The sequence below is a fragment of the Columba livia genome, chromosome W, assembly GCF_036013475.1.
Source record: "Columba livia isolate bColLiv1 breed racing homer chromosome W, bColLiv1.pat.W.v2, whole genome shotgun sequence".
NCBI classification, from domain to species: Eukaryota; Metazoa; Chordata; class Aves; order Columbiformes; family Columbidae; genus Columba; species Columba livia.
Genome location: NC_088641.1, coordinates 688,635 through 705,225, shown reverse-complemented (window position 1 = coordinate 705,225; position 16,591 = coordinate 688,635). Strand labels below are relative to the sequence as shown.

At 50.1% G+C, this 16,591-nt stretch overlaps 1 protein-coding gene across 3 annotated transcripts in view; it reads left to right on the top strand.

The window, feature by feature from the left end:
• Window positions 1-14,451, top strand: part of LOC102095945 (WD repeat-containing protein 7) — a 61,986-nt gene extending 47,535 nt beyond the window's left edge. For all 3 annotated transcript variants that reach the window (XM_065044550.1, XM_065044552.1, XM_065044549.1), the window contains 6 exons: window positions 1,606-1,723; window positions 2,339-2,488; window positions 3,112-3,194; window positions 5,257-5,356; window positions 10,913-11,017; window positions 12,572-14,451. In XM_065044550.1, the coding sequence (XP_064900622.1) occupies window positions 1,606-1,723; window positions 2,339-2,488; window positions 3,112-3,194; window positions 5,257-5,356; window positions 10,913-11,017; window positions 12,572-12,775 (760 nt within the window). In that variant the 3' untranslated portion in view covers window positions 12,776-14,451. The remainder of the gene's footprint in view (window positions 1-1,605; window positions 1,724-2,338; window positions 2,489-3,111; window positions 3,195-5,256; window positions 5,357-10,912; window positions 11,018-12,571) is intronic.
• Window positions 14,452-16,591: the final 2,140 nt, after the last annotated feature.

Genomic DNA, 16,591 nt, shown 5'->3' with positions numbered 1-16,591 from the left:
TGATCCATATGTTTATATATGTGCGTACTGAAATAGGCTAAATCTCTTTAGTTTTGTGTTTAGTGGAAAACTTTACTTTTATATAGGGACATCTGGTTGTGCTAAATTGTGCTACACATATAACCAAGTTATCTATTAAGAGAATCTATATTTAGTTGAAGATATGGTTTGAATAGTGTATCGGTTCCCAAAAGCCTCCAGCTGTTGGGACTGGGGCCTGGGGGAGGGTGGGGTGCGTCTCGGAAGGGAGGGTGCCCAGAAGAGCAGCAGCTCTCGGATGTTAACGTTGCGAGGTGAACGAGCAGATTAACTCCAGTGTTTCTGGAGCTGGGACCAATGAACCGGCCTTTTCCTGGCCGCCCTGGGTCCTGCGGGTCTGGCGCTCAGCTGGGCTCTGTGCCGAGACACGATGGAAACGGTGACGGCGTCTCGTTGGCTTGGAGCAGATGATGTGTGTTGTGATTGAAACAACCCCGAAGATGTGGCAATGTCTCCTTTCGCTCATTTCTTTTCAGAGCAGGTTGTGTCTGACTGTTCTCAGAGCAAATGAATCTGATAAACCGGGGTTACCAATTTATAATAGAAGCACATAGAGATGCCAGAGATAGAAGCGCGGGATGATTCTGCTCTTCTCCGCGACTGTGCTTTTCTTTTGCAAGCCTTGTCTGCCACGGGGCTTGCTTGGAGCCTTCTGCTGTAACAGAGTCTTGAGGAGCCTCAGAGGCTTTTTAGCGAAAAGCTTCGCTGTTATTAACCCTTTGCGTTCACACGCGCTGGTGCTATGAGCAGCTCCGCTTGGTGCAGGAGTGGGCACAGCAGCAGGACCGACCGCACCTGGAGAACACCTGGAAACGGTTTAAAGCCGGCAAACCGGTTTGCAGCCTCTATTTCCTCGCTGCTCTAGTCATCGCTACCTTATCGTTTCTTGCATTTATCGTATCATAGCAAATGAAAGCGTTGCGTGTGGAGAATTTAGATGCCAGTTAGTCCCTTGCCGTTATCCAAAGAACTGTGGTTAAAACTCGGTGTTAGAGATTCTAAAGAGCCGCGTGGCTGATGTCGGTGTTTGGGCGGCACAGGGCACGGCTCTGTCACCTGGTGCCGCTGCCGCCGGGTCACGCAGGAAAGCGAATCGGACCACATGGGTCCAGTGGTGGCAGTTCTGCCGGCAGCTCTTCTCCCCAGTAACCGGTGCTGAGCTCAGTTCAGGACAATTACCACGAGCAGGGGATATTTTGCAGCCTGTGCTTAAAACGTTCTGAAAGAAGAGACTGTAAATGCTCGAGAAGACGTTCCGCGTTTGCCTCGTCCTCAGTTGGGTTATATGTATTCAGCACATACAGATAATTTGTTAACAAGGCCTTTCTAACGCTTTAGACAGATGCGCATACTGTTTTCAATCTTCATGGTTGATTATTCGATTTTGTATTTGATGATAGAACACCCTGACTCCTAATCACCGCTCATTGTTGGAAGTCCATTATATTCTAACTGTTTGAGTGCTCCCGTTGACCTTGAACTGACATTATAAGCTGTTTCTAATCTTTTCACTCCATATTTCTAATGCTCCTTTTCTCTCTGCCGCTTTGTCCGGCGCCCGTTTAGCATCACAATGGGGCTGCCCCTGAGCCCGGCGGCCGACTCGGCGCGCTCGGCGCGGCACGCGCTGTCGCTCATCGCCACGGCCCGCCCGCCCGCCTTCATCACCACCATCGCCAAGGAGGTGGGTGACCCCCGGGACCCGCGCCCTCCCTCCCGTCCCTCCCGGAAAGCGGAACGCTTGTGTTCCTGCAGGTGACCAAATCACCCAGAATTTGAGATGTGTTTAGCAGTCCCATGACTTGTGTCTGGCTTAATCATTGTACGCTGATTATAAAAACTTCCAGTAGGGTGTGTAAGATCGTGCTTTTTCTGGGCAATGCAGACAGGACCACATTAAATATGAGTTAAAACGGAGTGGGGCAGAGCCCCAGGGGTTGGTGTGGGCTGGGCACAGTCTGGCTGAGCCTGAGCCCAGGTCCAGCCTTGGGCTGAGCCAAAGCGATAGGGTGGGCAATGTTCAGTGCCCAGCCAAGAAAAGCCTGTTGTGAATCTAATACCTAAGAAAAGATGTACAAGCATGCGGAAAGACGTAATCAAGACGCAGACGGTTCCCTTTCCTTGGCCTTTAGTTTTGTGAGACTCAGGATGACGTAAAGCAAGTAAGGCCTAGTTTGCAAACTCCACCAAGGGTAACCATTAGTGGCTCCGCTGATGATGAGGGACAGTCCCCAGATCTCCAGATGAAGCAGAGCATCCTGCACGGTGCAGACCTTCTGACCGCGACCGCTGTCCGCAGGTGCACAGACACACGGCCCTGGCCGCCAACACGCAGTCCCAGCAGAACATCCACACCACCACCCTGGCCCGGGCGAAAGGGGAGATCCTCAGAGTCATCGAGATCCTCATCGAGAAGATGCCGACCGACGTGGTGGACCTGCTGGTGGAGGTGAGGCTGTGCTGCCGGCCCTGCTGGGCCTTCGCTGTCCTGTGGAGTTTCCTTTTGCGTGGACCACAAACCTTTCTGTGCACAAGGAAGATTTGTTTTATACTGCCCGGCTCATTTTTGAACTCTAAATGCTAAAATTGCATTTAAATGGCATTAAATTGCATTGTTGGGGCAAAACCCCAAGCAAGAGGACTTGCTGGAGGTCAGGGGTGCTTGTGGCACTGGGGATCCCGCGCATGGTTGGTCTGGCACATTCGTTGGTGCTGATGGATGCTGTTGAGGAGTGGTACAAATGATGTAACAGATTTGTAACGTTGATACTGATGCCCAGAGGCCTTTTTCAAACCAGAGCTGCTTATAGAGCTCCGTCACTGATGTTTACTGCTGGTTTGTTGGTTTATAACAGTTCATGGGTGCTCTGAATGGTTCCGGTTACCGGTAACGTTGCTGGTGTAAACTCTTATGTGCAAGACAGTTCTCATTTGTTTCATCTCAGTTATATTTGAAAGTCAGATATCAAAGATGCAGTCAGGCATGGAAATGCTCTATTTTTGCCAGTTAGAACTTGTATTATGAAACATAAAATCCCATATTTCAAATGACTTTAACTTTTTGTTTCCAAGGTGATGGACATCATCATGTATTGCCTGGAAGGGTCTTTGGTTAAGAAGAAGGGTCTTCAGGAATGCTTTCCAGCCATCTGCAGGTGAGAAAGCTGTGAGGAAGGCCGCTGGGCCACCAGCGGGATGTATTTCATTCTCAAGAGCGAAACAGTCTCTTACGAGATGCTTTCCCCTGCAAAGCCTAGCGAGCGCTGCCTGTTGTGTAGAGCTGCCCCACACATCCCGACACATGGAAACGGCTTAGGCAGCGTTCAAAATCCTCCGTTTGTGGCGAGAGGCAGCTCGGGAAAGTAATAAACAGGAATTCGCTCGGAATCTTGGGGCTGGGGAGCGCGGTGCCGCCTCGTGCTGGTGCTGCCGGTGACCCGGTGGCTCACCGGGCACCCGAAGGCACAAGTGGCCCCGGAGCCGCTGTCCCTTGCTGACCCGCAGGGGGATTTCAGCATCAGCCCTTGTCTTTGTCTTGAGCTTGTTCTGCCACCCTCTGAAAATGGGACTTCAAGTAGTAAAATGTGATTTATAAAATGGGAACACTTACAGTATCTTTAGACCATGATAAATATCCCAGTTATACTATTAAAGTTGTATAACCAATAAATTACAATAATCATCTGTCGACCATTACCTTTTAATTTAATAAGCTATTAAAATATTTAATAGTTTCAGAAAAAGAAGAATGATCTTGTTGGCAGGTAGTCCACTGATAGAGGTAATCTTCCTTCTTCCCGGTACTTTAAAAGGCTTACCTTAAAAGAGAAATGCAAGGCTAAGTGGGAATTAATGCAAAAATCTCCTTATTCCTGTTGTATTTTTATAGTGAAACCTTCTCTTAAAAATTTCTTAGATTATTAGTAATATTTCCTATTCTACATAGTTATAGCCATTGTAAAAATGATACAGCACCCCACCAATGTGCTCCTTCAGCCCAATGGAAATTTTCATTGGATTTCAGCAAACGGCTGAGCCTCTGGAGAGATTCCAAGTGGAAGCACTTTGCCATAACGCCGATGGTAATTCTTTTACTGCCCCAGCGCTCTCTCTGCCGGGCTCAGGTTGGCTGTTTCCGGGGTTTGGAGGGTGAAGCCGGAGGGATCAGGGTCCGTCAGCGCTTGTGGTGACGCTCGGGGCGCCCAGCGCCTCACCGCGTGGAAAGGCAAAATAACGAGATGTGAAGTAATCCTGAAGCGTGTCAGAAGTGTAATCCAGAACCCCTCTGGCTATTGCAAGATACTGGAATTTGAAATTAAGATTTAATTAAGCCATGATGTTAATCAACAGGCTTTTTGTAATGAACGTTTAACATAAAGAATGAGGCTAAGGAGCTGACAACTGGATGTCAGTTTAAGGAGTAATGAATTTTTTTAGAAAATGGAACTCAAACCCAGCTGTTTCCTTTGAGCTTTTTTCCCCGAACCGTCTGTTGATGTGTGGTCTGCTGGATCCTTCTTTGCAAGAGCAATCCGGAGCCAGCGCCGTGTCCAAAGGGGCGTTTGAAGGCAGTGAGGAGCGAGGGGGTGCTGTTTGCTGACCTACTGCAGGACCTGCTGCTCTCCTTTACTTTGACTCTCCTGTGTTTCAAGGTGTAGAAATCCCTTGGATTTTGCTACTGTTGGAGTTCAAACTGGTGCCTGAATGTTAAGGACTATCACATACTTCCCGGTTCCTTTTCACCTGCAGGGTGTTATCAGATAAGGGAGTGCTGGGTAAATTTTCATTTTGCGCCCCCCCATGCCAAACAAGCATGTATGAGGTTGCATATTTTTCCCTGTGCTTCCTCTCTTTCTTTCTCATTCGATTTTCAAGGAAAAGTGCTTTGCAGTCATGCAGGGTGTCAGGATTGCCTGGTTTAGCATTTGCCATCCAGCATTGTTGTGTTCCCCGTACACAGGACAGGCACGGGGACACGCGGGGACCTGGTGGTCATTGCGTCATTCCCAGACTCATTGGAAAAGTTCAGCACTGTGTAATAGAAATAAATAAATGTGATGTGATTCTGCAGAATGTATCAAACATCAGTTGGCTTTGCTGGATGCCGCGGATGGATTTTTCAATCAAACTCTGTTCCAGCACTAGTTGTGCGATGGCGTTGCAGATGGATGTGAACACCCAGGTCTCACCTGTCACTCGCTCTCGTGTCCCACGCAGGTTCTACATGGTGAGCTACTACGAGCGCAGCCACCGGATCGCGGTGGGAGCGCGGCACGGCTCCGTGGCGGTCTACGACATCCGCACCGGCAAGTGCCAGGTAAAGCAGCCGGGACGCCGGGGCAGCGCCGCGGGGATCCACGGCTCGGTACAGAGCCCTCTGTCCTCATTCCCGGGGCTGGGTGCGTGCCGGGGCGGGCTGGTGACAAACACCTGCAGTTGGGTGAACCCCTGCTCTGAAACATGGTTTGTAGAAGTCAGTGGTTATAGCAGTGCACTTACCCAACAGAAAATCCACAGACGGCTTGGGCTTTTTCCTAAAACTCCTCCCTGCAAGATGCCACGATGCTTATGTTTGAGGCACTTATGCTTTTCTGACGTTAAATAAGATACAAGTTTTCTTACGAGTCACCAGTGCCCTAGGAGAACATAGACTTACAGGTAATGTTGAAACGAGCACCTGGAGTTAAAAACGTTTACACGACAAAGTATTTGCCTTATCTCTTCAGAAAAGTTCTCTGGTAACATTCTTTACTCCTTGTACTACGTGATCAGCTCCGTGAATGTCAATGGTCTTTATGTGAAGCTCGGATACAATATCTGTGTTTTGGATCTGCCTTATTGTTTTGTGCGTGTAGCTGTACATTTTTGTTGTGTCTAAAGGACGCTACCGTTAGTGCTCAACGAATCTGTGCGTTGTAGAGCAGGGGGCGTTTCGTGCTGCGGATCCGCAGAACTTGGCCGGCAGAACCACCCGCTGGGGTGAGCACGGCCGTGCCCAAATTCTGGGCTTTCCTTCCCAAATCTGGTACCTGACACCACTGAATGGTATGTTCTGGTGGATTTTGCTTAGACAGATGTCCTCTGGAAGCTAAAATGGCTAGATTTCTTTTATAAATAGCTATATAATGCAGGCAAGTAGGAAGTATGGGCTGCTCTGTCTTGTTTGAGCTTTAGTCACTTGGATCGTGATTTATTAATGAACTATAAAAACTGCTGAATATGGATATACACTTTGGGGCTCCTGCAATAATTAGGGCAGGCTCCTTTGCACATCTTACTATTATTCATAAGATCTAAAAATTAGGAGCGTGCCGGGTACACGACTATTAGGGGGCAACGCCATCTATTGGATACAGGTTTCTTGTTCCAAATCCGATCTTGTAAGTTCTTGTATTTCTCACAGCGGCAGATTTCAGGCTGCTCAGAAGACATGAAATAACTCAGGATTGTGTAGAAGAAAGTTTTGAAATGGAGAAAAAGCTGACCATTTTACATGAACATGTACATGTTCAGAAGTTAGAGCCTTTCACAATGGTTATAAAAATACATTAGTTGCCCTGGTACGTTTGGATCCAGCGTGAGTCGGGACACGGATCTGTCCCCACACCACCGTAGTTCTGGCGGTTGGAGTCTCACCACGCTGGAGGCGTCTGAGGAAAACAGCAGAAATGCTAAAGGAAGAGGCTGCTTTTGTTTGGGGGTGGTGGCGTTGAATAATTGATGACAATGCAACGCGGGACCTTACCGCGGTGCGTTGCAGCGTCGTTACGCTGCTGCGGTGACGCTCAAATGTTGGGTTTGTGTCTCTCGCAGTCGTGCTCTGAGCGTGGTTACTTGATTTTCACACGGCAGGTGACACAGGGTGCTAGTGATCGCTTGAACAAAAAACAGGGAGGCGTTTGAACTGCATTGGTAAGGAACAACACCATTTTCTGTGTGGGGTGTTTTCCTTCCGGCACATTTCCAGAAAGGCGGTTGTATGTACGGACTGGAAAATGACACCGAACGATTAATAGAATGATGGATGCCAAGGTTCACCTTTCTTAACAAACCATAAATCAGCATTTATAGATGACAGGCTTTTTCCAGTAAAATTTACAGTATTAGTATCACTTATTTGACAAGGTGTCAGTTACTACTACAGCCGGTAAGGTGGTACCTGCGTTGGTGTCGTGCTCTTGGCTTGCGTTGTCGCTTTGTGCGGATGTGCCAGTTAACATGCGCTTCTTCCTAGTGGTTTTAAAAGAGAGGTTATTAACTGCAGTATGAATATTTACAATTGCTAGACCGTTCTACATTAAATCTCACTTTCAAGGAAATATCTTATGTGAGGGCTTTGGGATTTTAGTTAATTGTTAAAACTTTAAATTGGACTTAAAATTGCAGCCTTTTTTAATCGTATTTTGAGAATTCAAAAAACATTGTGGGGGTTTTTTTAACCTCATTTTTAGGGAGAGATTAGGTTTTCTCTCTTTTTCCCCTCTTCTATCAAGTCATGTATTCAATATTTTCTGGGCTGCTTTGTTTTTAGCTGATAGGTTACCAGGTGGTTTCAAATTCTTCACGTTATAATTTCCTATTAATTATCCATGTGTTGGAGGAGATTGTGGGGAGGAAGGCTCCGGAGCAGTTTGGGTTTACACTGACAGTGTTGGTGTTATATTTATGTAAACGTTTCACTAGCATCAAGTTCATATGAAATGTACCTTTCTTTGGGGAGGAATTTTTGGTTTGGAAAAGCAAATGGTTTTGCTGCAATTTATTCTTTTGTCTGAAGAGGAAATGCAGCAGCTTTAAGCCGGATTCTGAAAATACCTGGTAGTCGGTAGAAATCAGTCTTTAATCTTGCGCATCAGTTCTAGTTTTGCCAGGAAATAGACACTAATTATCGTTTTAATCCTCCAGTGTCTCCGTGTGCATCTCAGAGGTCGAGACGGAGATCTCGACACGGGCAACACGGCATAACCGAATTTGGTGCAGGAAAGGGGCCAGGTTTGGCGTTTAGACAGTAACTTGCGTGTCCGTGTGACGGTGGCAGGTGTGCTCGGGTTTCCGTCTCTGGAGGATGTGCTGGCTGCTGGAAGGGAGGCGTGCGGCTGGAGAGGCAATGTTCAGGCTCCCGCTATGCTCAGGAATGAGAACCCGGCACAAAACGCTTGCAACCTCTTCTGTGCCTTAGTTCTATTTCAGAAATAAATTATCATAAGAAAAGCGCTGAATAAAGCTAACAGCTTGAATAGAAAGACTGCTCCGCGATTAGCCTAATGTATGTTTTTATGCTTTTTTTTCCTTTATGTGGGTGATCTCATCCCGCTTTTATTCTGGACAGCAGAAAGCTGGCTGTGCTTAAATAGACCCATATTGCTGGCGACCCGTGGTGTTCCCGTTGGTGTGCTGCCCTTTCCCTGGTGCAGCTGGACACCAAGCGAGCTTCTCCCCTGGGTCCTGGCTGTGTCCGCGTCCCGGAGGGGCTTGCGGTGGCCCGAGCGCCGTCCCCGCCGGTGCCGCGTTCCTGCTGCCGCGGAGGGTGAGCTCTGTCAGCCGCGCAGAAAGGTGGAGGTTGCATCAAAAACTTCCATCCTCGCAACCTGTCGACCACAATTTGATGATGATTATTGATTATTTCGCAGCCTTTCACTCACTCTGGCACTGCGGCCAGCCTTGATATACAGATAGGGCTGCAGTCCAGCTAAAATAAGACTCCATCTTGATAATGGACTGAGATGAGATACTGTTATTTGATAAAGATAATTGATGTTTCACGGTGAATTGGAAAGCAGTTGTGCGTGCGGCAGAGCTGTGGCCGCTCCATCTGCAAATGTGGCCTTAGTTGATAAAGCCCCGCAGAAGCCCTGCACTGTCTGAGCCAGAAATAACGCATCCGCACCCAAAAGCACCACTGGTAATTCTGCAGCCATGGGGAAGTTTCTGGAACAGGTGCGTAGCTCGGTGTGCTGGTGCACCCTGGACATCTCACGTCTTCTGCTTGGGATGCTCTTGGTCATTTATTTCAGGTGAGCTGGCATCCTAAAATCCTTCTCTCTTTTGAAATGTATACATGGCATTTGAATTAAGCCAAACGCTGCTTGAAGAAGTTGAAACTTGTCAAGGGGAAATAAGGCATAGTGTGGGTGAAGATGTTGTTCCTTGTCCTGACGTTTTAGCCCGTTAATTTGCAGCAGGCTGTGTGCTGGTAGTGTTGCCCTGGGTCGGGATTGACTCAGGTCTCTCTCACTCGTTGCAGGTTCTTTGCCCACGTTCTTGTAGTCTTGTTCTAACCTCTGTAACCTGCAGTGAAGCCCTAAGCAGTGGCAGCGAGCGGGGTTATCGGGGAGATAAACGTCAAATAATACAGGCAGTAAAGTATTAGTATGTCTCGATAGGAGTGCATAGGTTATTTATCAATTTCAAGTATGCGTTTCAGTATGTTTCTGAAAATGGAATTGCCGCAGTGATGCAGCGTTTGTTTTTTGGGTCACCTTTAAGAGTTCGGTGTGGAGTTCAGGGAACGCCGGGCTCAGAACGCGGCTGTCACGGGCCGGCCTGCCCTGCCCTGCCCTGCCCTGCGTGGGGACGGCGCGGTGGCAGCGCGGGCTCTGCCGGGAGCGTCCCCCCGTGAGAACGCGGCGGCTGCGCCGGCGCTGCCGCAGCTGCAGCCGCTCCCGCGCTCCGCCCCGCCACCGAGGCTCTGAGATCTCTGCGTCCTTCCCATTGCGTGCTCATGGAGCCGCTTCGGAGCAGGAAAACTGGGGGCAGCAAGTCGAAAGCCATCCTACGGAAAGCAGGTTTGGCCGCGTGTTCTCCGCTGGCTCATTAGTGCTGCGGTTCGTTAACGCAGCGTCCAGGAGTCCCAGCACCAAACGTCTGGGTGCAAGCGGAGTATTTGGAATGAGCAGCAATAATTTGGTTTTGTTAGGCTTACCCGCTGGCCTTGGAAACAGGAGATGAGCGTTGTGAAGCGCCTGTTTACGTAGTGCGCTGAAAAATAAATCTTGGCTTGAAAGGATTAGCATCAATTAGAGAAGCACTTCCTTTAAATAACAAAGCAGATTAATTCCCTTAAGGATTGTACTTATTAGAACACATTTTCAGTAGTAAAAAGAGCAACAAGTGTGCTAGTACTATTGATTTTTCTACCTTTGTATTACCAAAACATATTTTATTGACAAGTATTACTTGCTTGTTAAGTGCTAAAGAGTTTGATGGGTCCAAGCATGGGCTCACCTAATTAATTGCCCTTTCAAACTTTCTTCCCATGTTGTGGTGATTACATTACGGGGGCAGGTTGGAGCTCACATGCCTTTTACACTATAAAGAAGACATGAGTATATTAAGGGGTTCTTGCTCTCTCCGGCCAGCTCAGGCTGCAGTTCCGAGTCGGTCTCCGCGTTCGGGCGTGCCGGCGGTGGGTGCAGCAGGGCTGCTCCTGCTGTCACAGCCGGCTTTTGCTGAGCGGGTGTTGCCGACAAACTGCTGTGGTGTAGAAGCTGAGTTTGGCAGGGATTGTGTTCCTGTGACGATTTAATTCCGTTTTACTGACTAAGCAGCTATTAGAACTCTTAGGAGGAATTGTCATGGCATTGAGCAGCACGTGCCTCAGCCCCACCTGAGCAGACGTTTCCACGGTGTTTTCCCGTTTGGGGTGTTTGGAGGAGGGCTGTTCTCTGTGCTGGGCACGAGTCCCGTGTGTGACAGGGCCGGAGACACAGCTTGTGGGGCATCTCCACATAGGGTTTAATTCTTTCTGACGACACTGCTCTCCCTCAGCCTTCCGCAAAGTGTTTCTAGAAGTCCCGGTGCTCGTGTGTTTGTGGTTACAGTGCTGGGCACCGTGGCGGGGCCGCGTGGTGACCGCTCTCTGTTCCCTCCCCAGACCATCCACGGGCACAAGGGCCCCATCACGGCCGTGGCGTTCGCCCCCGACGGCCGCTACCTCGCCACCTACTCCAACTCCGACAGCCACCTCTGCTTCTGGCAGGTAAGGCCACGGCCCCGACCGGCCCCGGTAAGGGTTGGGGATCGGCTGTGCACGAGGAAACGCCGGCAGCAGGGAACCCGAGGTACAGACCTTGAGTCTGAACCAGTCAGGCCACCGTTTTGTGAGGTATCTAGTGGTTTGTTTTCTTTAAAACGTGAGCGGTCTTTCTCTTGGCAACCTCACATTGGTACAAATGCTTTTTGTCAGCTGTAGGCTGCTCTCTGTATCCTCTAAGCAGGATTTTTTTCTTCCTTCAAATGGCTTTAGACTTAATTTGTTATTTGGAAGCAACCGATGTGATCAAGCAATGTGCGCTATCAAAATCTTTGAGTCTTACAGTAGTCAGACTATAGAACACAACTCAGTTATACCCATAGGTACCAGATAACACTCTTTAACATGCTTCCCCAGTTTCTGTGTCATTCGGTAATTCTACAGGTGCCGTAAAAAATTAGTAAATGGTTACCCATCAGTGTACTGTGCGCTTTCTGAGACGGTAAATGAGAACAGCAGGAATCTTCATCCATCAGCTGTGCTTGTTCCATTTAAGTGCTCAGGGAGAATCTGGGAAGCAATCAGACCAGATCTTCCAGAATTGGCAGGAAAAAAGTCGGGCATGACTTGTAAATCGTGATCTGCCGCGCTCCTCCAGGTGTGTAATTGTGCACGCTAAAGCGGCTTTTACATAAAGAGTTAAATATTCTTACACATTTAGCTTTAAAATGTGACCTCGTGCACTAGTGATTTTTCCCTTCTGTGTTCTATTTGGCACTATTATTAATGCAGGAAAATCAGTAGCATTAGTCATCTTAAAAGGGTTATTACTCAAGATGATTTAAATTGTGAAAATGTCAGTGGTGCTCGCATGCTCCCTGCTAGAGATGCCGTGATTTACACCCTCTGACACGGCGCTGCTGCCGAGAAGAGCCGCGAAAAAGTAATGGCTTGTACTTTGTCCTGATGAGAATTCAGGAGGTGGCAGCAGCAGCCGCGCGCTCCGCCGGGCTGTGGGGAGCGCCGCGGGAAGGGCAGGGTTTGTGTCTCCTGCTGGGTCACATCAGAGCATCGCCTTTGAATCGCGGAGCTGCGTGGGTGCAGCAGCGGTGCCGGGGCTGCTTCGCAGCGAGCCGGGCTCAGGAGATCCCTTCTCATCGGGATCAGCCACCGCGCAAGGAAAAGCTCCCGCTGTTGGGCTTTCCTGTTCGTACCCACCACGACTGCTCTTTGTTCTGCGCATCTAGTGTTTTTGTGATTCTGATGAATGCCAGTCTAGCGTAAATACAACCTCATTAATATTTCACAGTTTTTCCTGAAATTCTGAACGCGTACGCTTATGCTCAGCATGCCTTTAAAAACTCCCCCAAGCAGCGCAGTAAGTTGGTCAGGGCTTCCCGTGTGCCCGGTCGTGCATCGTGGCCGTTACCCACCAACAGGGCATTAAACAGCACGGCTGGCCCAGCTCGAGCAAACGTTGATCGTCACGGTTTGGGGCGGCGAGGGGACGCTGGGGTCCGGGAGGGCTCCGGGCGGGGGCTGACGGTGCTGTCCCCGCAGATGAACACGTCTCTCCTGGGGAGCATCGGCATGCTCAACTCCGCGCCCCAGCTCCGCTGCATCAAGACCTACCAGGTGCCGCCGGTGCAGCCGGCCTCGCCGGGCTCCCACAACGCACTGCGCCTGGCGCGGCTCATCTGGACCTCCAACCGCAACGTCATCCTCATGGCGCACGACGGCAAGGAGCACCGCTTCATGGTCTAGGGGAACCCCCTCATCATCCTCATGGCGCACGACGGCAAGGAGCACCGCTTCATGGTCTAGGGGAACCCCCTCATCATCCTCATGGCGCACGACGGCAAGGAGCACCGCTTCATGGTCTAGGGGAACCCCCTCATCATCCTCATGGCGCACGACGGCAAGGAGCACCGCTTCATGGTCTAGGGGAACCCCCTCATCATCCTCATGGCGCACGACGGCAAGGAGCACCGCTTCATGGTCTAGGGGAACCCCTCGTCGTCCTCATGGCGCACAACAACAAGGAGCACCACTTCATGGTCTAGGGGAACCCTTGCTGCTGTGGCGCTCCTCACCATGCCTGCGCTGACACCGGTGGTTCCCTTGCGGCGGGAGGATGGGGATGGCGCTGGGGACAGCTCCTGCGTGGCACGGAGCAGCAGGACTGGTGTCACCGTGGCAGCATCCTCAGGATCACCCTGGCTGTGCCAGCGGCCGAATCCAGCCCCTCGCTGGATGTGGGTTCTGCCGCTGCCCTCCTAACCACACATTTCCTTGGACACTCGCAGAATCTCAGTGTTTACCAAAAAGCTGGTGTTTACATGTACTGTCTGCAGTGAGCGCTGAAGGAGGTGGGGCCGTGGAGCCCCGGGGTGCGCGGGGGGCTCCGTGCCGGGGGGTTCTCACCCAAAGCCTCGGTTTCCGAGGACAGGAAGCGCTGCTGTGCCCAGTCACTGTTTGCTGTTGTCTGCAAGAAACAGTCCACGTGTACAGAACAAAAAATGTCTTTAAGGTGGAATAGCAAACTTGAAAAAAGGAGTATTTATATATAAGGGTGTTTTTCTTTACCAATGCAGGTATTTATTTAAAAAAAGAAAAAGAAGATAAAAAGCGTTTTCTTCCGAAAGCCGCCGCCGTTTGTGCCGGGCCGTGCGGGGCAGCGAGACGCCGCACCCGCGGTGGCACCGCCGCGCTGGCCTGGCGGGGACCGGGGCAGGCGGCACAGACGGCAGCGGTGGGAGCCGTTCTGGCTGGAAGAACGGCGAGGGGTAAGTTATTGGAGTGGATGTATTGGTACGTGTCCTTCCTGTGCAACGGTAGCTGTGACTGTGTTTCCCTCTTCTTACATATCTAATTCTGTGAAATATTTAATAGTGTGCAAGTGTGCTGCTTTATGCTCACAGGAAAGAAAAAAATCTATAAAATACTATTTTATTTAAACATATTGATGTATATGTTTGTATAGCTTTTTCTTTGCTGTTTTTGTCTGAAAAGCTCACCGAGGGCGGCTGTCTTTGCATAATAGAGTGAAAATGGTACTTGTAGAATCTTCCCTTCCCCAAAAAGGAATAAATGAATTTTAAAAATGGCTTCTAAATATAAAGAACATGGATTTTTTTAGGTGTCTGTGTAGTACACTGTACATGGAGGTGAGATTGACAGTCTGGAAGATACATATCTGCTTGCTGTTTAAAAATAATAAATCTATATATATAAAAAGCAAGAAATTAAGACCATTAGGAATGTTTAACACAAACTGCCGTCAAGTTTAATCTCTTCTCCGGCGGGAATGTAGTGTCTGGTGGAGAGCTCTGTAGTAGAGTATCAGGGTCTTTTCTAAGTGAACTAACGCAACGTGCATGTCCATTGTGTTTATACAGATGTATATGTAACCCTGCAGATTAAAAACAAATTAAAAAGAAGGTTAAGAGAGACCTTTAATCCGCGGACCGAGACGCTGTGGTGGTCAGTGCGGGGCTGGAGCAGGGCTGAGGTGCCTGTACCGCGGCTGCCGCGGCCCGGGATCCTCCCGCCAGCTCACGGTACATCTTATATGTGTACGGTACATCTTATATATATGTGTGTGTGTGTGTTCATTTTCCAATCGAAATGCAGCTGGGATCCCACACGTGCTGCTTGGGGCACGGAGTGGAACCAGGTCCGTTCCCCGCAGACCGGGTGGGGGACGCTGGTGTCCCTGTCCTGCCATGTCCCCCCCGTGTCCCTGTCCCGCCATGTCCCCCCCCGTGTCCCCCCTGTGTCCCTGTCCCGCCATGTCCCCCCCGTGTCCCTGTCCTGTCACACTGCTTGCACCCAGTTGAGCCCAGCCCAGCCGGGGTGGCTCTGCTGAGCCCGGCCCAGCACCGTGTTGTCACCCAGTGTCATCTTTAGTGTTCTATTGATCCGCTGGTGCTGCGTTTGGGCTTGTCCTTGTAGACGTGGAGACGTATGTGGCTTCATTGGCAGTTTACAAGCAAAAGGTGACATGATGAGGCACCCATGTGACAACGTTGTGATGACTGAAGTCCCCACATATGTGAATGGTTCACGTGTCAGCTTCTCCAGCAGCTTCTTGACAAATCTGCTCCCCATCCTCTCTGTGAATTAAACCTCCCGGTGTAAATATGCTCGTGCAATAAAACGGAGCCGTGTTGAAGAGCGTTGGTGCGGTGGCCTCAGCCCGACAGCGCGTCAGTGATTTCCCGCTGATTTACTGGCCCACGAGCTGAACGGTTTCCACCATTTAAGAAGCTTCTTCCTTTCCGTTTGGCAATGGGTGTGAGTGAGAGCAGGAGGAGCCCGGGGGCGCGGGCTCGTGTCGGGGGCGCGGGCGGGCAGGGCGCGGGGGCAGCGCCGGCACCGTCCTGCCCTCCCTCTCCGGCAGCGCAGCCCAGTGCAGCCCGCGCAATCAATACCGGGGAGCCAGCAGGGAAATATTTCCAACCTCTAACTAGAGAATGTATTTTGACAAGGCCGAGATAATCCAGGCTGCACGGGAGAAAGAGGAAAGAAGACTCATTTTTAAAGCTTGACACTTCAAGGTGTTTTTGTGCGATGGCTCAGCGAGAGCATCGACACGGACAAATACCAAAGGTCAGGAAGAAAAGCCAGAAGAATTTCGAAAATTAGATGTGCTGGTTTGCTGTTTACTTCACAAAATATAAACTGCTTTGATTTGTGCAGAGAGATGGTCGAATGCAGCGAGCTCAGTGTTCACCACCGGCTCTTCATTTAATAGAAATGAAAATATACTAAAGCCTGGATTATACGTTAAGCAATTTACCTATAAAAAGTATGTTCCTATTTCCTGCCATGTATCTGCATTCAAGGACATTAATTGTTTTTGATTTGGCATGATTGCATTTTGATGCGAAAAGATCAATATTTTTTTCATTTCTGCAGCATCATTTTTTGGTAATTGAATATCTGGCTGTGCACTCGTGTTCTGCGTGGAACGACCCAGCGCTGCGGCCCCAGTGCACACCGGGCGCCCGCTGCGGACACCTGCGCCCTGACATTTAGGGCAGTGGGGCGAGGGGGCAGCGAGGGCTGCGATGGAGAAGTTTGGGGTGCAATGGAGGTGCTTGGGGTGCAGTGGAGCTTGGGTGTGATGGAGAAGCTCGGGGTGCAGTGGGGGAGCTCGGGGTGTGATGGGGAAGCTCAGGGTGCAGTGGGGGTGCTTGGGGTGCAATGGAGCTCAGGGTATGACGGAGAAGCTCAGGGTGCAACGGGGGAGCTCAGGGTGTGATGGAGAAGCTCGGGGTGCAATGGGGGAGCTCAGGGTGTGATGGAGAAGCTCGGGGTGTGATGGAGCTCCAGTGTGCTGGAGCAGCTTGTCTCCTTGGGTTCACACCGCACTGGCTGGCGCTGGACATCAAACCAGACTTTGGCCAGGAGGTGTAAAGCCACACGGAGGGCAGTTTTGCTCAAGGAACACGACGTAGATCAGCGTGTGCGGCTGGGACGCTGCACTGGTTTGTTTAGAGCTGATGCCAGTACCAAAAGTGTCACATAAAGCCCAGCAGCATAGCCTTGGGGGACGGGGGGACGTGACTCCCCGCG